Source organism: Alexandromys fortis, unplaced genomic scaffold (assembly GCF_014885135.2).
Source record: "Alexandromys fortis isolate MF-2015 unplaced genomic scaffold, M_Fortis_MF-2015_v1.1 scaffold_167, whole genome shotgun sequence".
Lineage (NCBI taxonomy): Eukaryota > Metazoa > Chordata > Mammalia > Rodentia > Cricetidae > Alexandromys > Alexandromys fortis.
In genome coordinates, this window is record NW_026068050.1 from 2,295,093 (window position 1) to 2,314,869 (window position 19,777).

At 49.8% G+C, this 19,777-nt stretch overlaps 1 protein-coding gene across 1 annotated transcript; it reads right to left on the reverse strand.

Moving 5' to 3' along the window:
- Window positions 1–6,670: 6,670 nt before the first annotated feature.
- Crabp1 (cellular retinoic acid binding protein 1) lies at window positions 6,671–14,588 on the reverse strand. Its single transcript, XM_050119397.1, has 4 exons — window positions 14,415–14,588; window positions 13,740–13,918; window positions 11,128–11,241; window positions 6,671–6,961 (listed from the first exon to the last, which is right to left on the reverse strand). Exons 1-4 carry the CDS (start codon window positions 14,482–14,484, stop codon window positions 6,911–6,913), a joined length of 414 nt encoding a protein of 137 aa, XP_049975354.1. The 5' UTR covers window positions 14,485–14,588; the 3' UTR covers window positions 6,671–6,910.
- Between the last annotated feature and the right edge of the window lie 5,189 nt (window positions 14,589–19,777).

Here is a 19,777-nt window from a genome sequence, read left to right on the forward strand (position 1 = left end):
GCCTGGATAGATGGGCCAAGGTTGCATTAAAAAAAGCTTGCTGAACCAGCAAGCATCCTCCTCCATGGTTTCATGGTTTCTGCCCTGACTTCCCTCAGTGATGGATTATGACCTGGGAGTGGAAACTGAAACAAACCCTTTCCTCCCCAGGTTACTTTTGGCCGGTGTTTTATTACAGCAATTGTCTAATTGCATGGTGCCAGTAGTCACCATGAGGAAAAGATTCTTGGATATTTTTGAGACTTAGTCTGGCCATATAGACCAGACTGGCCTGAATTTATGGCCCTCAGTAGTGCTGGGCTTATGAGAGTGTGATACCATGCCCGCCAATGTTCTCTATGATACAACATGTATCAGTCAGTCATGAATGCCTTTAGCTGGAACTATGAAAGTTGGAATATCTGAATAACTGGCTTAAATGACCAGAGCCATCGTCTTCTTTTTAAGTCACATGGATATGCATTTAAAGAGAATCAGGGTCTGTGGCGTCCGTGTCTCTTGCCTGGCACCTCTGGGAGTCTAATGGCCATCTCTTCATGGGCCTAAGATGGTTGCACCAGCTCTTGGCATCACAACTTTGTGGGAACAAATGACTTCAGGGACAATAAACAACTTAGCTTCTCAGGCTTTTCTCTCTCAGCAAGGAAAGTCTTTCCCCGAAGCTGCTCAACAGACTTCTCCTGGGTTCTCAGTGGACAGAACTGGGTCATAGGGTCAATAGAGTCACAGTTCAGGCTGGGAAAATAAGCCATGTTTGCAAGTCTCTGCTGAGGTATTTGGGCACAAGACACGGGGGTTGAGAAAGACATCGGGCCAAGCAGCCCATCAGCTTGGCATTTCCAAGTCGTGCCTCTCCTGAGCAGAGTTTCCTGTACAGCCCACACTTCCCAGTGGGGCTGGGATGCTGTCTGATACCTTGTGACTCAGTTTGATGCTGTGTCTACCTGGGGGATGACTCCTGAATCTCCTGATGCTGTTTGCTTCCCAGGTTCGGTTCCCTTGAGGACATCCGGTCACAAAAGTTTGAATCTCAGAAAATGTCAATGACCCAGGAATTTTTAGCCAACCTAATGGTGCCATCTGATGTCAGATAACCAGGTAGCCCTTTCCCCAGAGCTTCAGGGCACAGGGATGTATAAGCTGTCATTCCTAGATGCAGGGGTTGCAGTCTATTGCTGGCCCCCAGGGAATATGGAGAATGCCATGGGACCACACCAGAAATCACAAGCATAAGACAGGCTATGATCATGAGTCCAGTGTGGAGGCTAACAGGAAAAACTTCCACTTCCAGGGTAGGAGGATGGACAGACAGACACAATGCCCTAGGCAGGTAAAGTCCTGGGGAGCCTTAGAGATTTGTACATAAAGCCAAAAGGGTCTGAATCCTGAACTACTTCTTAAGTTCAGGGCCCATATCTACCTGCCAACCACACCAGCTACACGTGTTCTTATTTATTATTATTTTGTTGTCGTTGCAACATGGTTTCTCTTGTAATCCTGGCTGTCCTGGTGCTCATTCTGCAGCCCATACTGGCCTTGAACTCAGAAATCCTGCCTGCCTCTGCCTCCCAAGTGTTGGAATTAAAGGTGTGCGCCACCACCTCCCAACCAATGTTCTTTTTTAAAGATTTATTTTTGTTTTGGTTTGGTTTTTGGTTTTTCGAGACAGGGTTTCTCTGTTGCTTTGGAGGCTTTCCTGGAACTAGCTCTGTAGACCAGGCTGACCTTGAACTCATGGAGATCCATCTGTCTCTGCCTCCCAAGTGGTGTGATTAAAGACATGCACTACCACTGCCCAGCTAAAGATTTATTTTTATTTTCTGTGTATGAGTGTTTGCTTGTGTGTATGCATATGTATGACAAGCAGATTTCCCTGCCCACAGAAACCAGAAGAGGACCTTGGATCCCCTGGAAATAGTTAACAGACTATTTGAGCTGCCATGTGGGTGCTTGGAACTGAACTTGGATCCTCTACAGAGCAGCCAGTGCTCTGAACTCCAGCCCTATCATTGTTCTTTAACATAGAGCAAGAAGTCAGGACTCAAAGTAGGTAAGTAATTTACCCAGGGAACTGCGGTGCCAGCCACAGTTCATGCACTCATTTCCCAGCCCACTTCCACCCCTTGCCTGTTTAACAGACTCTAATCCGGTTAGAGATATGGTCAGGTGACTAATACTATTTATTCACTAGCTGTGATTGGCACAAGGGTGGTCACATGACCTAAGCCAGCCACATCAAGCAGGAGGGTGATGTGGATTGACAAAAGGAGTGTCAGGGGACTGAGTCTGGCTTCTTAAAAACCCCGTTCTTGTGGCTCTTCCTGCTTTGCTGAGAACTCCTGTATTGTTCATGAACCGAGAAGTCGGTGTGTGACTTCTGTGCTGAGAAGTTTTTCCTTTAGAAACACTCAACGGTTTTATGGACTATAATTCACGTAGTGCGCAATCTCTCATTCAGGTCAGGCATGTTCAGGGTGGTATGGCCATAGACCAGTCACTCATTAAAGGTGGTTTTTCATGCATAGAATTATGCAACCGTTACCACATTGGTTTTAAAACAGGTTTATCATCCCAGGAAGAAGCTAGACCCAAGCAGCTCCAGCCTTAAGCAACCACCTTGTTTTTTACACCTCCATGGATCTGCCTAATTTAGACACCTCAGTTGGACTGGAATCCTAGAGTACTGGCCCTTGGCGAGCCGCTCCTTCCCCCACATTCTTTGTTCAGTCATGCCATGGCAGAGAAGTTTCCTTTTGCTGGGCTTGGCTGTGGCTGGGTTTCTAGCACTTGTCACCTGAAAGTGTGCCCAGAAGTTGAAGTCAAATCTTACAAACCTGTTTTCCCTATTTTATCTGGTGAAGCCAAATCACGGAGGATTTTGGATGCCACACCAAATAGTTTGACCTTCCTGCTATAGACCCTGGAGACTGCTGAGCAAGAGAGAGGCAAGTCTGGGATGAATTTAGAATGACAAGTTTAGTGAGATTATTCTCACTATAATATTTTTATTTAGATTAAAACATCTTGTGGCTGGGCTCAATGCGTGATGGTGCTTGCTGTGCAAGCCTGGCGACCTGTGTTCCATCTATGGAACCTGTGAAAGGGTGGGAGGAGAGAACCGACCCCTGAAAGTTGTCCTCAGACCTCCACATGGTATTCATGCTCCCCCAACAATAATACAGATTTAATCTTGTGTCTTGTGGGGGTTTGAATGAGAATGGCTGTCATAGGCTCGGATGTTTGAATCTTTGGGCTTTAGTTGGTGGAACTATTTCGAAGGATTAGGAGGTGTACTGTTTTTCTGTCGGCTTATCGGCCACACCTACTGCTCTACTGATAGTTCTCTCTGTGCCCCTTGCCAGGTGCTGAGTGTCAGCACCCTGCCACTCAGACCATGACCTAGCGGGATTTCCAGTCATGCAGGCACCAGCTTGGCTGCAGCCTCCAAATGTAGGTTTTAATTACGTTTCCATTGTTCTGTTTACCAGTAAAGACTCGGGAGTCAGATGCTGAAGTGAAAACCTGCTAGGTCGGAGACACTGAGAAGCGACCAGGTGACTTTCATTTTTGGCTGGAGACCCAGCCTTTCAATGATGAATGTCTAAGTCCCTCCCTACTTCCTATGCATCTCTCTATCCATATGTGTGGATCCTCCATATTCTCTTTGGCTAATTCCTGTCAGCTAGTCGCTGGCTCTGCCCCCGATCCAAGGTTAATTTTATTAGCATAGTCTCGGGGTTTCACGGTGCCATCAAATATCAAATATCCTGAAACAGAGGTGTGTCACTGGGGAAGGGTTTTGCGTTGTCAAGACGGGTGCCGTTCCTGTCTGCCTCTCTGCCTCCTGTTTGCCATTTGAGATGTGAGCGTTCAGCTGGTCCTGCCTTTGCTCTAGTATCATGGACATTAACCCCCTGAAAACATAAGCCCAATTAAACGCTTTATTTTATAAGTTGCCTTGGTCATGGTGTTTTATCATAGCAATAGAAAATACACATAAATGTTATATATCATATGCAGTTCATTTACACTGTCTGTGACAATCTCAAAAAAGAAAAAATAGAAATCTCGTTTCCTGTTTTTATAAGAGAGGACACTGGGGAAATATGACATCCCTGGGTGTGCATCCCAATAGAACTTACCGAATAAGATGCTCCATAAGGGAAGAGAAACATTGTACCTTTGTCTGGAAAATGTAAAACCAATTATGTTGTAAACCCAATACTATTCAAGATACACAGCCTACAGCGGTACTCTGTGTGATCTCTGGTGCTGTTACCTCATCTTGTCATTTCAATGTCCCTACTCAAGCCTGCTGGCTGTCAAGCTAGTGAGGGCTATGACCTCCTTCACTCTGCTTCTTTCTTCATCCCCTGTAGAGGTTAATCTGAAGGAAGCATGTGCTCCACGTGACATTTGTAAAAGACCACGTTGGAAACAGCCCAGGGTGAGGAATAGGTGGGCCTTTCCGACCTTTCTGCAGTCAGTCCAGCCCTTACGGAGCAAATACAGATGTATAGGAGACCGTGCAGAAGCAGGAACCAGGAAGAGAAAGAGGCCAATGTCTGAGACCTTGCTCTGCCCCTCCACGTTGGCCATGAGCAGCTGGTACCCACTGGGCAGAATCCTCAAAGTAGTCAAGCACACAAACCTGGTTGTCTCTTGTGTGGCCAGCTCATCTCCGCTTGGGAGAGCATGCTTTCTATCGATTGCATGTCGATCTGGGGCATCTCCATCTTCAGGGGTCTCCCTACTTCTCTCCTAAAAAGCATGATCCTACTCCATGCTTTAGGGCACTGGGTGTGGACTTGGACAGGGTCAGAGAAGACAGGTTAGCAGAGCGGAGGTGATGGCACGCTGCCTGTACTCTCTGGTCCCAGGTGCACTGGAGTAGAGCAGAAAGGAAAGTCGCTTGTATTAGGGACCTTAGGAGGTTCTGGACACAAGCATAGGCACTTCTGGGCCCCAGAGATAGTGTGTAGCCCAGTGCCAGGACTCTGACCTGGCCAGAACCCAGCCCCACTTGACACAGCGCCTGATGGCATCAGGGTTGTATGGAAGGATGTTTTAGGGAAAGCCATGAATGGCATCATAGGAGAGACTCGAGTGGGCTCAGAATGGGCGCATGTGTAGGTGTCATGGCTTTTGGAGCATAGTTTTACAGGAACAAACTAGGGCTCTGGGCTGGGAAAGTGTGAGGGTTCCTGTAAATGTGTCCCCATTCACACACATGGTCCCCCTGAGCCTTAGGCATCTGCCCCAGCACAGTGTGAACTCTTGAGGATCTTCTGGCCTTTTCCAGGCCTCAGCACTCTGACCCAGCCTTGCTGAGAGCCCATGGGCTTTGGATGGGAAGAGAAGCATGCCAGGCAAATGCGCATAGGGGCAAGAATGGGGTCTGTGGAAGGCACAGGGCACAGGCAAGGAAGCCTCTGAGCCAGCCACTGCCTTGCAGGGATGTCAGCTACCAAGCCAGCCACTACCTTGCAGGGATGTAGGCCCAGGGATGCCAGCTGCCGAGCCAGCCACTGTCCCACAGGGTGTTGGCCCAGGGATGCCAGGTTTCCCAGTCTCCTCTCTTAAGAAAACAGAAACCCAGATTTTTTCTTCTTTTTTTCTCTATTTTAAAAGATTGTCTGATGTGCCTACCCCAGGCTGGCCTCCAAATTTGCTGTTGCTGAGGATGACCATCAGTTTCTCATCTTCTTGTCCCTCCTTCTCAGTACTGGCATCACAGGCATTTCCCATCATGCCCAGTTTATTCTGCACTGGGTATCAAACCCAGGGCTTCGCACATGCTAGGCAAGCACTCTACCAACTGAGCTACTTGCCCAGTCCCCAAGCCCAGGTTTTTAAGATGAAATGTACTTATTTTCAAGTGTAAACATTGGCAAGTGTGAAGTTATTGTCTGTATTTGCCTGTTGAGCTCCACTGCCTGCTTGACTGTGGCCTGGGAAGGAGAATCTCTAAATAAGATCCTCTCCCTGGCCCTGATCACTCATCCAGTTGCATTGGACAATGGACAAAATGAATGGGATTGGGCAGCGAGGTCAGGATTCCACGTTCAAAGTCAGGTCTTCTACTGCCCCAAGGTCTGTCTATGTCATCCTGACCATCCTGGAACCACTCTGGAGACCAAACTGTCCTCAGAGCTCACAGGGATCCTCCTGCATCAGCCCTCAGAGTGCTGAAATGATAGACAGATGCCCCCACCACAGCTGACTTTTGTTCATGTGTTTTGGACAGTCGCTGTGATCTCTGTAGTCCCTCCACTCCTGCAGAACCCCTCCCCCAGGCTGCAACTCTCTAAGGTGTGTTAGCATCTCTTCCCTCTGACTCCAGGTTTAGGAATAGCGAGTTAGTCTCTATATTGTCAGTCTCTGAGGGTCTTGTCTTCCTTTGCTCATTCTCCTCATCCTGGCTCTGTAGATGCCCATGTAAGCCGTCCCTTCCTTACATGCTCGCCTAAGAAAGCCCTTGGATTGGGCCTGTTTTCCTACTAGGAGCTACCATTCATGACCATTTTAGCTTGTGCCCACTGATGGATGCTCAGTGCATGATAGCTAAGTGGGCAGGCCAAAGCTGGAAACACGAAACAGGCCCACACAATGCTGCTTTAACCCCCGTGCTGCAACAGAAGCAGCACCCCCTCCAAAGAAAAAAAAAGCCTTGAGATGCGTCCAACCAGTTTAATGACCGGTACAACCATGCAAACGCCAAACCAGGGATGCACAGGCGACAGGGGCCTGAGGGCAGGGCACTACAGCAGTGTCACAGGGAAAACGGGGTTGCCTAATGTTTACGGGGAGGGGTGTGTAGGAGGAAAGACCCACTGGCTGTGCAGGCCGATGACACAGTCCTCAGGGGAACTCGCATCCTGTCCTGAAAGCAGGAACAAGCCAGCCACCTTTACTCCCGGACATAAATTCTTGTGCACACCACATCATCGGCGCCAAATGTCTGCCCGGAGAAGAAAAGGAAAACCTATCAGTACAGATGCCTGTGTGAAAATGTTTAAAACACATCACCGAGACGACAGACTGCCCCATTTACAACTCTCCATATCAGCCTTCAAGCTTCCTGAGCTGTGTGCTCACGCTGAATGCTCAGGGCAGAGGGCAGGCATTCTCCCCTGAGCAGGCTCCTGCCCAGCAAAGACGCAATAGGGCACGGAACTATGTTCTCCTTTGCTTCCAGCACCTGCGGGCGCTGACATAAAATACGCACATTTCCTGGCTCTAGTTTAGAAACGGGACTAGAAGGAGATGGATGTCATATCGGGTATTTCTGAAAGGCTTCTGTGTCCCTTCAAGTGACCGCCCAAGAGTGAGGGGCTTGGGCAGCTAGAGCCGGATGGAACTGTGGTTTGGAGATAAGGTGGAACTGCCTTCTGGGAAGCAACCATCGAGCCTGGGAAACGACAGCCCGATGTAAGGAGAGCCTGTACACATGGGTTCTACACCCTCACAGTCAACCGAGCACAGATTAATAATATTCACTTAAAATCTGCATACATCCTAAAGGTAGCCAGTTTTTTCTTACATGCTATTTATTATTCCCTAGACAATACAGAATGACACATTTGCATGGATTCATATAGTATTGGGTATTATAAATATGGAATGGTTGTAAACTAGGAATGATGCGGGAGGCTGTATGTAGGCCAAAGGCTACACCCTTTTATTAGGGAACTTGAATATTGGTGTCAGCAGGGGTCCTGTAACAAATCCCTTATGGATGTGGAGGTATAGCTATAGTACATCACCTCCAAACTAAAACGCCAGTCTCAGATACAAGAACTGGCCTTCTGATCTAACTCTGCAACCCACAGCTGGACCAGGCTCTCCCTCTCTTGGCCTGCGCAGGGCAGGCAAAGGGTATGTTGAGAGGCAGGGTGATTTTAAACAAGATGGGTCTGAAAGTTCTTTCCAGCTAGGATTCTATGACTCTTTGTTGGTTAGAGGGAGGCTATAAATCCTTCCACGGACAGGAAGGGACATTTTTCTTCTGGTTCCTGAAGTGGTAGCATCTGTATAAGTAAGCTGTCTCAAACCCCCACAAACTGCCAATTACTCACAGGCCTGCTCTCCTGGGATTCTCACAGTCAGAACAGGAAAGCAAAGTGTGTGCAAAAAACAAGGACAAAAAGGGCCGCAGAGATGGCTCAGTAGTTAAGAGCAGTGGCTGCTCTTGCAGACCAGGGTTTGAGTCCCAGCACCCATGTGGTGACTCACAAGAGTCTGCAACTCCAGTTCCAGGAGATTCAACACCCTCCTTTGGCCTTCATGGGTACCAGCATACATGTGGTACAAAGAAATACATGAAGGCAAAACACCCACACACATAAAATAAAAATTAAAACAAACACACAAAAAAAGATAAACCCTCCTCAGCTGGCAGCTTTGATGAGGGCATAAGTGTGTGCTGATTTGTTGCAGGGTCCTTTCCTTCCAGATTCCCCAGATGCTGGCAATTCAAGAGAAGCTAAAACTAGTGTGCTAAGCATTTAATTACTTTAAGGTCTCCAGAGTCTTTTTTAAAATCTATATATTTATCTTTCCATGCCGGGTCTTACCCACACTAGGCAAGTGTCTTATCAGTCCCATTGTTTGATTTTAGTCAGTGTAAGAATGGGATGTATTTCCGATTCTTACCCTTGGAGCCCTTAGTGACCAGATGCTCTTAGGATATTTGCTAAGGCATCACCTGCTTCCAAGAAATGGTTCTTGCATACAGTGAGTATTAAGGAGGTCCTAACAAGACGGGCAGTTTAAAGGCTTTGTGTCTGCACTTTAGTGAGGAATGCAGATGATTCTGTCCTGGGCATGTGTTGGGATGGGGTAGAGTTCCCATAGTGAGTCAGCTTTTAGATGCTGCATCCCAAGAACTATGTTGATTTCCCAGAATTCCTTGAGCTCCATAGCCACATAGGCCTTTGGAGCTCACCCAGGCAAAAAAAAAAAAAAAAAAAAAAAAAAGCTTCAGGACATGGGAAGAAATCCTCACATTTCTCACTCCAATTGAAAATCCCTTTCCAGCCTCCCATTGCTTATATTTATGCTTAGAGGTTCCAGAAAGAAACTCTACAGAGTATTCCAGCGCTGTGTGGGGGAGTAGACTCAGTTTTCAAAGGATGACAATTTACAGCCCATGGCAATTTACTGTTGGCTCTGGGGACACTTATTTCAACTCAACTAAAGTTACTTACCTCTCCTTACGTGAAGATTGCATCTCCCAGCGTTTTAGATTTATTAACGATAATAACCCTTGAAACAAAAGCCCACATTTCACATCCCAAATGCCAAGAATTAATGCTCCCTTTGAGGCTTGTATATATGTTTTCCGAGCCAGGGAAGGATGCCGAGGAGGAGCTGCAGTGTGGGGGTAGTAAGGGACGAAATGTGGCGGAATTCTTCACCGATATTTAGTCTGTGACTCTGGCTGCTCAGTATTACAGAGGTTACCAAAATTCCACTTTTTCACCATAAACTGACCAATCCTACTTAATCCTCAGCTAGGTTCAAGAACTCTAACATCATCCCTCCTGGTGGCCTCTGATCCCCATAAACTACATGTGTCTGTCTCCCTAGACTTCCAAGTCTCAGCCTCAGATTGCCCTCTGAGTCCATGAAGTGGCCCTCTGCTGAAAACATTAGCCAGGTTGCAAATTAACCCTGCCCCTTTTGTCCACGAAAGGAGAAGAACTAGTTAAATCATCCTAGCAAGGGCCAAGAAGAGAGGAAGGGGGAGAGATCAAACAGTCTCAAAGTAACAGGCAGCTCAATTCAGGGTCTTCTTGCAGGCTAAACATGTAATTTTAGGGCTGAAAGGAATCTCAGGGGCCGCAGCTCAATTTCATTTTACAGCTGGAGGATGGGGCTTGGGAAGGACAAAGAAGGTCCAAGCCATAGTCATATGGGACATCTCTCCCCAGCAAACTCTTCAGAGTTCAGTATCTAGGCAATGGGTCAGGAAGTCAACAGCGGTAATGCTAAGGACAGCCTAATGGGGAACAAAGACACAGGTCCTGGTCACTCACAAGGGCTCTTCCTTTCTGCCCTGGGGTGGGAGGTAGCAGTCAGTTCTGAAACAGGGAGGGAGGAAAAGTAAGTGGGGCTTGTCTGTCCTCTCAGCCTCCCCGGTTTCCTCAGCATAAAACTGGGAAGGTGTGAATAAGTTGAACCATTTGTTTTTCTTCTAGAAATAGGGTCTTGCTCTATAGTTCCCACTGGCCTGGAACTCACGATCCTTCTGCCTCAGCCTTCAGAATGTTACATTACAGGAGAGGGTTAGATATAAACTTGGCCTCACTAGGTAAGGTGTACTTGGCTGTGGATAGTTAAAATGTTTCAGTCTAGTTCAGACGTGGTGGCATACACCTTTAATCCCAGCACTCAGAAGGTGGAGGCAGGCGAATCTCTGAGTTCAAGGCCAGCCTGGTCTACAGAGAGAGTTCTAGGACAGCCAAGGCTACACAGGGAAACCCTGTCTCAAAAATAACAGCACAAAACAAAAATGCTAAAAACAAACAAAAAGGTTTCCATCTTCATAGTTTCAGACAGTGCTCCCCTCTCTAGCCCTGGAGAGTCCACCCTTCCACAGCGATGCGGCAGACATTTCCCAGTTAGCATTCCTTGCCTGGCTCCTGGGGGCCCCTGGAGTTTGTAAGTCAGGAGTAAAAATACTCTCTATGGCACTGAATGCTGATGTGATAAACAAACAAACAAACAAACAAAAACTAGGGAAACTTTTCTAGCAAAGTGGGTCACGAGAAGGTGGAGATCCCATTATGTAGAAGCCGACAGATCGCACAGGGCCCCAGCATTCCAAGTCAAGAGAGGAGACTGGGTACCACTCACCACTGGGGTTCAAATAGAATGGGTTGGACAAAGGTCTGGTCCTCCAGCCGGTCTGTTATGATCCTGCCCTCTCGGTCACTCCCCTCTCCCCTGCAACCACTTAACAGTGATTTCCTCTGCTCTCAACGGTCAGCCCAAGCTTTCTGCTCAAATTTTAACCTGTGGCAAATGACTTTCTCCACGAAGGAGCACGAGGACAGCACACGGCCCACGTCTGGGGATCACCTGGGGAGCCCTGGGCTTGTCTCAGACTCAAAGGGCCCTTACCAGGATCAGCTCATCATTGGCCAGCTCTCGGGTCCAGTAGGTTTTGGGGCCATCCCCCTCAAGAAGAGTCTGTGTGCAGTGAATCTTGTTCTCGTTCTCCCAAGTGGGCAAACTCTGCAGGGCAGGAAAACCATTAGTGATATTAATTATAGTCTCGGCAGCGGGGTGGGGAGAACACAAAGAACCCTGGAGAATAATTGCCAGGCAGAAAAGCAACACATGGTCCTTGTCAGCGGGGCACAGCATCCTCTCTGCTGAGCCACAGAGAGTGCAGACCCAGAGTGCCGGTCACGGATTTTATGGAGTATAAATATACCTTTTTATCTCTCTCTCTCTCTCTCTCTCTCTCTCTCTCTCTCTCTCTCTCTCTTTCTCTCTGGAGCAGCAAAGCCTTAGGCATGCTTTGCTGTCTAGGAATAAAATTCAGAGCAAGCCAGGATTCACTTACACCAACACAGAGACCCTCTCCCAGCAATCTGGACTTTAAAACACCTTCATGTCAGGGTCACAAAATGTTAAAACCATTGAGCCATCATGGTATTTGCAATTCCGCTGGTGGCAGGCAGATGAGAAGGTGGGTTCGTGTCCAGATGTTGGACTAACACAGTTCTTTCTCTGCATTCCTCACCAGACGTAGCTCACAGCCTTCTCTAAAAACCTACATCTGTCTCTCTGTCTGTCTGTCTCTGGGGATAAAAAGCTCCACTGTCCAGGCTGCATCCTTCTAGAAATATTTTAAAAATCAAGTCAACTTGAAGGTTTTTCAGGGGGTTGGAGGTGGACAGACAAAAGGGGGAGTCCCTGTAGTTTCTCCGTGTCTATATACAGCAAAGTGAGGTGCAGCTGGGCTGGGTGGTGCTGAATGTGCACACAATCACCTTTTAACCAACACATGGGACTCCTTCATTAGGCAGAGGATGGGGGAAGGGACGGGGAACTCCTAAGCCCTGCTCTCTCCAGGGTGTTACCTGATTCTTCTGTTGTTCTTAAATCAGAATTGCCCTCAGCGTTAGCTCAATCTCTGAATTGAGCCCTCCTTACTGCTAAGCCAGCTTCCCCACCAGGTCCCCCTTCCTTCTCCACTATGAGCACTCTAAGTTTTTTCCTTCCTGTGAATGCTGAGGATTGAACCTCAAGTCATACTAGCTTCAAGCAGGAATCAATGCTGATAGGCAAAGACTGCCCCATGACTGAGCCTGCTACTTGGGGCTGTGTCTCTCTGTCCTTCCAAAGATGGTAACTAGAATCACAATTGGACCAGACAGGTATGGCTCAGGAAAGAGGAAAAAAAATAATTTCCCACTCTTTAGAATGTTGTTACAATACAAAAACATTCCCTCCTCCTCACTTTGTAGGCCTGACTGGTCTTGAGCTCACAAGAGATCTGCCTGCCTCTGTCCTCGGAGTACTGGGATTAAGGGCATGGGCTACAGTACTTGACCTCATTTGCAAAATTTTTTAGAACACTGGAAAAGCTGGATATAGTGGTTCACTTTGTGATCCCAGCACTTGGCAGAAACAGGAGGGCTGAGGCAAGCGGATCCAGCCTGGGCTATGGTGAGCAAGATCCTGTCTCAAACAAATAACCAGACAAGAAACAAATACACAGAACAACAACCAACAAAGACCCACAGTGGAGAAAGGGGAACGTCCTGTTTAAATGAGATAGCAAGGCCAGCCTTACACTCAGTGTGAGGCTTTCACAGCGATGTAGAGTCATTTGCTCCAGACGTGTTTCAGAAATTAAAAAAACAAAAACAAACAAACTAACAAAAGCCTCTCTTGTCTTTTGGATATAGTGGTGGTGGAAGCTTGTACTCCCAGCACTCCAGGGGTGAGGCTGGAAAACCCTGAGTTTGAGGTCACCAAGTCTACACACCGAGAGTTCCAGGCTAGCCTAGCAGGGCTATATAACAAGCCTTGTCTTCTCAAACACCAATCTCAATCTCTCCCCTCCCCCTCCTTCCCTCTCTACCCATCTCCCCCCTAATCACCTCTTTCTGCCTCTCACCCTTGAGGACTTAGAAAGGACATTCAGTACATTTTCTCAGCTAGAACCTTGCGTTGCTTTTACTTTCAGAAGAATTTCACCATTCCTTTCAAGACTTCTGTTGAACACGGAAGGGCAGGAAGGAGTGGCAGGTGATCCAGACTGTGCAACGGGATCCAAAGCGTCCCCCTATTGTCTAGGGACTCAGGGGATGGGACCCTAGATCAGCCACCCCACCTATGACAGGTAACTCAGCAGCTGAGCAGGACAAGAGGCAACAAGAGCTAGCGCTGAAGGCGCCACTAGAGAGGCACTAACCACAGCCAGGATCACAGCCACCCAGAGTGCGCGCTTTAAGCGCGCCTATTTGCGCATGGGGGATGGTATAGAGAGGGAATAGGGGTAGGGCTTTTTCCTGAGCCCAGAACCAGTAGGGCACACAAACCTCCCCTGACACACACTACAACGAAAGCGCGCCCGCTACAGCGGGCTAAGGGTTGGAAGGGGTACCCCGGAAGGAAGGAAGGAAGGAAGGAAGGAAGGAAGGAAGGAAGGAAGGAAGGAAGGAAGGAAGGAAGGAAGGAAGGAAGGAAGGAAGGAGGTGCGGTCTCTGCGGTCTCACCCTGCACTTGCGTCCGTCCACTGTCTCCTCCTCGAAGCCCTCTCCGACCTTGAAGTTGATCTCCGTGGTGCGCACCGTGGTGGATGTCTTGATGTAGAACTGATCCCCATCCTGGCGGATCTCCACGTGCGGCTTAGATGCAGCCGCCACTGCCACCTTCCTCAGCATGGCGTTCACACCTGCACGAGGAAGCACGGGCTTGGGTCTCAGGTCCTTACCCCTGGCCCCCCAGACTTGTTTGGCATTGCCCAAATCCTATGACTTTAGACAGGGCTCTTAAATTAGTTCCACTTGTCTCTGTCCTCGCCTGGGCTTTCAAGAAGAGAAACTGAGATTCAGAGATGGCAAGTGGCTTTCCTGAGCTACCCAGCGCTTTCATGGCGAGATCTGGTCTCAAACAGTCCCCAGCTTAAAGTTCCTGCTCCTCACTGTGGTCTAGCACGAGATAAAGATGGAACCGTCGAGAAAAGCGCCAAATGTCCAGCAAACGTTAGTTGAACCGGTTGGTTTCGGAGCCAACGCTCCTCTGGAATTCGGGGGACGCAGAGGAAACAGAGAGATTTATTACTCCACAGACTCCCTCCTGCCCGAACCTCCCCGGACCACCCTCTTTGGGGCAGGGGTACCTCTCGGCTGCCTTCTGGCAGACCGGGCACGCTCTCCGCACCAGCTTACCCAGCGCCTTGAGGAGTTCATCGAAATTCTCGCTGCTGCGCATCTTCCAGGTACCGGCGAAGTTGGGCATGGTGGCTGTGGCGGGGGCGGCGGCGCGAAGACAGCGGCAGGCACGGACCTCTGCTGCGGAGCGGCAACACACGGCGCTGCAGAGAGAGACTGGCGTACTGCGCCCAGCCGCACGCGCCTTGAGTCACTAGGGGTAGCGCCCCCTCACCCCCGCCCTTCTGGGGCCCCGCCCTCAGGTCCCGCCCCTGCCCTGCTCGCGGGAGCGGGGAGGGGTGGCCCCAACGAAGGGTGAGCACGACTCCTCGCCCTATGGTGCCCCTCATCATTCATTTCGCATCTTTCCAGCCGCCGCTAAGGCAGCTAAGGAACCCGCACTCCCCGGGTGCCTCCTCCACCACGCCGCCCACATCCTATTTTAAAATGGGTGGTGGGAGAGGGTTAATGAAGCCAGGTCGTCCTGGAGGAGATATGTGAAGCTAACTAGGTAGTGGGGTTTCAGGGATCATGACATCATTTCTCTACTTTTGGCTATATTTGCAAATGCCTTTTTTGTGAGGTTGCGGTAACTAGTAAGGCTATCGGGATGGGAACCACTTTCTTCCCACCCAGCGGTACTTTCTGGCTGCCACTAGCAGGACGGTGCGGTCCCCTCTGCTCTGGGTTTTGAGTTAGCACGTACTCTGAGGACCAATTAGAACGAGTGGCGGGAAAGGCCCAACCCCCACCCCCGCCAGTCATGGACTCACTGAACTCGGGCTAGCAACCAAGACTCGCGGGTCTTCTGCTTAAGACAGAAGGAAGTCCAGGCCAACATGGTCCCTTTGTTGTTGGCTTAAGACAGGGTAGCTGTGGAAGAGATTGAACAAGCAAAATGCAGGGAAATGCAGCCGTTTGTTTCGCCTAAAATTGAGGGGTTTTGCGCTCTGCAGGCCAACTGGGAAGGCCGAGGGAGGAAGCCTAGCTCCTGCCTTTGCTTTGACAGGGGCAGATCTGAAAAGGAATGCCTGGCCCCAGAGTCTCCACTGAGGGGGTCCACACACTTCAGCGGTGCCTTTCCAGCTTTTCCTTCATACCTCAAAATTTCATTGCAACCTCTCTCTCCTTCCACTGTTTCACCATTGATACTCCTCAGCCAAAATGTCCGGGTCAGCACCCTAGAACCAGCCGCACACGGCCCCATCTCAGCCTTTTGACAGTGGTGTGCTCTCTCCCTGAGCGTGTGTGGTGGGGAAGCTCTCCTATTCATCAAAGTGCGGTTGCCATGCTGCATATGTGTAAAATGGTTTCCTAACCAGATCACTTTGCTCTGAACACACAGGGTCCTTTAGGGCCTGCTCTTATTCCTGTCTTGACTGCTGAGCATTGACCATTTAGAGCGTGGTGATCAGCACTGATCAATGCGTCCTCATTTCCTCAGGCTCAGCCAGGTGCGGCTCACATGTGAATCGATTTTCAGAAGATGCAAATGTCCCACGGCCTCCAGGAGCTATGGGGGTGAGCTTGCCCCAAAGACCTGGAGGCGATGAGCACTGCGTGCTCACTGAAGAGGGGGCCCGCACTTCTGGAAGTGGCTGAGACTGGTCTGCCCAGGGACCCCGAGAGGCCATCTAAGACGGCTGAGGACGAGGGGGGCATGGGTGGGGGCAGCTCGGTGCATGTGCCATCTGTGCCCTTGTAGGGGTCATAATGCTTAGAAGGACTTGGTAGCTGGATTGGAAAATGGACAGCACCTCTGGCATTGACATCTTGAAATATTTTATTCTATGTCTTTATGTGTGTGGCGCGTGCGTGTGCACCTATGTGTAGAGGTCAAAGGTGAACATCAGGGGTCATCCTCTAACGCTCTTCACCTTGTTCTTTTCAGCAGGGTCTCACTGAATCTGGAGCTCACCAACTGGGCACGACTGACCAGTGTTCCCCGATGCTGGCCCTAGTGATCCCATCTCCACCTCCCCAGCAGCGGGATTCCAGTTGCACGACATTGTGCCTGGATCTTCATGAGGACTCAGGGCCTCGTATTTGTCTGACAAACCCTTTATCACCCTTTATCACCTGAGCCAGTTTCTCCATCTTGAAATTCTTAATCTTTCAACAAGGGGCTCTGCATTTACATTGTGCTCTGGGATCTACCAGCTAGGTATCTTGTCCTGGTTGTGTCAGCAGAGAAGAGGCTGCCATAGAATCAAACGTGACAAAAAATTTAGTGTCTCTACAGCGATGGGACCGAAAGGAGGATGTCATGAAACGAATGCAGACCTTCACCTCTGTTCAACAAAGACAAGGATGGGAGCTGAGGCTGAAGGAGCAGAAGCTGGAGCCAATACCATAGTTTATAGCCCAGGGAAAGTTAGCAAAGACAGCGCTGTGGATGAGGCAGAACAGCAATGGGAGGGTTTTGCAGCAGAGGCACTGCATGGACTAAAGGGAAAGGAGAAAGAGAAAGCAGGAAAGATCCATGATAAAGAGATGGGCAGGGAGGTGGCTCTATTGGTGAAGTGCTTGGTGCGCAAGCATGAGGACCTGAGCTCAGATCCCCAGCACCCATGTAAAAAGTCAGGCGTGGTGGACATGCTTGTAATGGTAGTGCTGGGGAGGGGTAGATCCCTGGTGCCCACTGGCCGGCCAGTCAGGCTAGCTGTGCTGGTCATCTCCAGGTTCAGTTTGTCGTAAAATAAAACGGAAAGCAAGTGAAGAAGAGACTTAACATCAGTCTCTAGCTTCCATGTGCATGTGAACACACGTGCAAATACACATGGACACACACATACACAACACACACCAGAAACAGAGAAAGGGAAGCCAGAGGGGGCATAAGGAGTTAAGAGGTGTATGCTCCCAGATTGGCTTTGTCATAGCAGATCTGGGGCCTGTGCCGAGGGCTTCTTTTCCACTGCAGAGAACCTGGGAACCGTGCTTACCGTGTAAGCTAACAGTGCCTGGTGGCAGGGGTGTGGTCCAGTCAGCAGGGAGCATGAAGAGCAGGTCTGAAGGGGATGAGAGTGTAAGTGGTCTGATTATGCAAACCAAAACTCTGTGTTTTCTAGTATGGTTGGACTATATAACCAGAAAGGGGTGAGGCAGGGGACCTGAGAAGTAGGCAAAAGTCTTCCACCAAGGACAAAAGGCCACAAATGCAGTAGGGAGTTCTGTCTGTCTTCTCCTTTCCCCGAAGGATATGATGGGTGTTTTGTAGAGAACGAGGGATAGGTTGCACGATGGGGCACCCCTTGGCAGAGCCTCAGAAGAGCCCCCCTCTATGAATACTAAAAGTAACTGCGTACAGAGACGGGACACTGGGTACCATGGAGGCTCCAGCTTATTGAAGAGTATGCTTGTCTCTAACCTCCTTGGGACTAACACTTAGGGACATCATGGTGGATGTGCGGCCTGAAGCCCAAAGACAGAAAAGTAGGGCAGCAGAGAATGTAGCAAGGAAAGTGTAAGGTGGCCGACAAGATAACTCAGCTGGTAAAGTCACTTGTGGCCAAGCCCAATGACCTGAATTCAATCTCCAGAGCCCACATGGTAGAAGGAGAAGGCTGGCCCTCACAGGTTACCCTTTGACCTCCACAAGCACACCAGCAGTACACCCCACACACCAAATAAATGAATTAATCAAATCTTAAAAATTCCTTTTTAAAAGAGAAAGCATTGAGTTGAAGGGCCAGGAGGCCTGGACAGAAGATGGAAGGGCGTGAAGGTGAGATGGGGCATGGGGGCTGGGGAGAAAGCAGAGCAGCTGCTAGGTATGTGTGTGCTTTGAGGTTGAAGGCCTCTCTGTTGGGGCAGGTGGGCAGTCAGAGCCAGAGATGCTGGGGTCTGTGGCTGGTGATGGTGAACCGTCTGCAGGATGCTGAGTGACCTAGGAATCATGAAGCAGAGCAGATGGCATCCTCTAAACGTCTCCATCCTGCAGAGAACCATTTCTGCTAAGGCCACTCAAGAATAGTGAGGGCCGGGTATGTGTGTGTGTGTGTGTGTGTGTGTGTGTGTGTGTGTGTGTGTGTTGAGGGGACCAAACTGAGGCTAGGCTATGAAGGCAGAGAGACAAAGAAAGTCATCGTTCTGGGCCGTCGAAGTAAGGACTGACGCAGGTGACCATCCCTGAGGACCTAGGACCCCAGTTACTCCCCTCGTGGCTCACCCAAGAGATCTCCCCAGCACTGGGGTGCCTGTGACGATGTCTATCTCTCAGGGGCTGGAGCTCAGGCCTGCATCCTTTCTCCAAGGCCTCTTTGTTCCTCGGCTGGCCGTTTAGCTGACTCCTGTTGCCAGCCTCTCCCGGGCCACTGACCTGCATCTCTGCGGGGACATTTCTGTTGAGCTTTGCTATTCTTACTTGGAGGCCTGCCAGGCCCCCTGCAACCCCCCTCACTTCCCTATCCCCTGCCTACCCCCCACCCCCACCGCTATCCTGGCCCTTGCCTTCAGGCAGACCCAATTCATGCTGAAAGAATGGGGGTCAGAGTTCAGTCCCCAAAAGCTAGGGGCTCTGGAGCGGCCCCAGGAGGAATCTTCGAGGCAGCTCTCCATAGTGGGGGCTGGGACCACTATGCTCTGCCCAGGATAGTCTGGGAGTCAGCAAAATAGGACAAAGGGCTGGATTCTGAGGAAGAGTGGCATACGGGCTGCACACCCTGCATGCATAGGGCTGCACACCCTGCATGCATAGGGTTGCACACCCTACATGCACAGGGATGCACACCCTGCATGCACAGGGTTGCACACCCTGTGAGGGGGCTGAAAGAGACACTGTGCTGGGAGGCACGAGGCAGGCAGCTCCAGGGTGAGAGCATCTGGGGACCACGGCATCTGCAGGCAGCATTTACTGAGCTTTTACTTCATGCCAGGCAGCACAGCAAAGATTTCACATGCACTCATGCATTTGTCCAATGAGATGTGCTGGAGAGAAAAATCAAGGCTTTAGCAGTGGCATGCCATGCCCAAGACCCCCTCAGCTAAGAGGCAGAGCTGGAAGAGAAACTGGAGGGTGACAGGGAGCTGACCCCAGATTCACTCTAGTTTACTGCACAGATGGGGTCCTGAAGCCCAGGTGCCTATTCCTAGGTCACACGGTGAAGCAGGGGGCAGTCTTCACCCCTTCCCTGTCACCCATGATCTCGGGAAATCATGGGAGATTTCTGGCCAGCTGAATGCTAATGAGAGCATCTCTTCTTAGGGTCAGAAGAGAGTGTGGTACTTCTCTGTCCGGTTGAGACTGCTTCTGGAGCTGATGTGAATGAATAAATGTGAAAACAGGTGGCAATCATCAGTCGCTGTGCTCAACACCACTCTCATTCTTGGCCTGCCCACTAGTGGAAATGGGAGCCAGGAATTCTTCTTTGAGCTCTCGT

Bases quoted from the DNA above. Each gene is read 5' to 3' on its own strand.
- Crabp1 (XM_050119397.1), bottom strand. From the start codon at position 14,484: ATGCCCAACTTCGCCGGTACCTGGAAGATGCGCAGCAGCGAGAATTTC. The intron at 11,242-13,739 runs GTGAGACCGCAG...CCTGCCCTGCAG, and splicing joins TGGACGGACGCAAGTGCAGG to AGTTTGCCCACTTGGGAGAA. The intron at 6,962-11,127 runs GTAAGGGCCCTT...TTCTCCGGGCAG, and splicing joins CCAATGATGAGCTGATCCTG to ACATTTGGCGCCGATGATGT.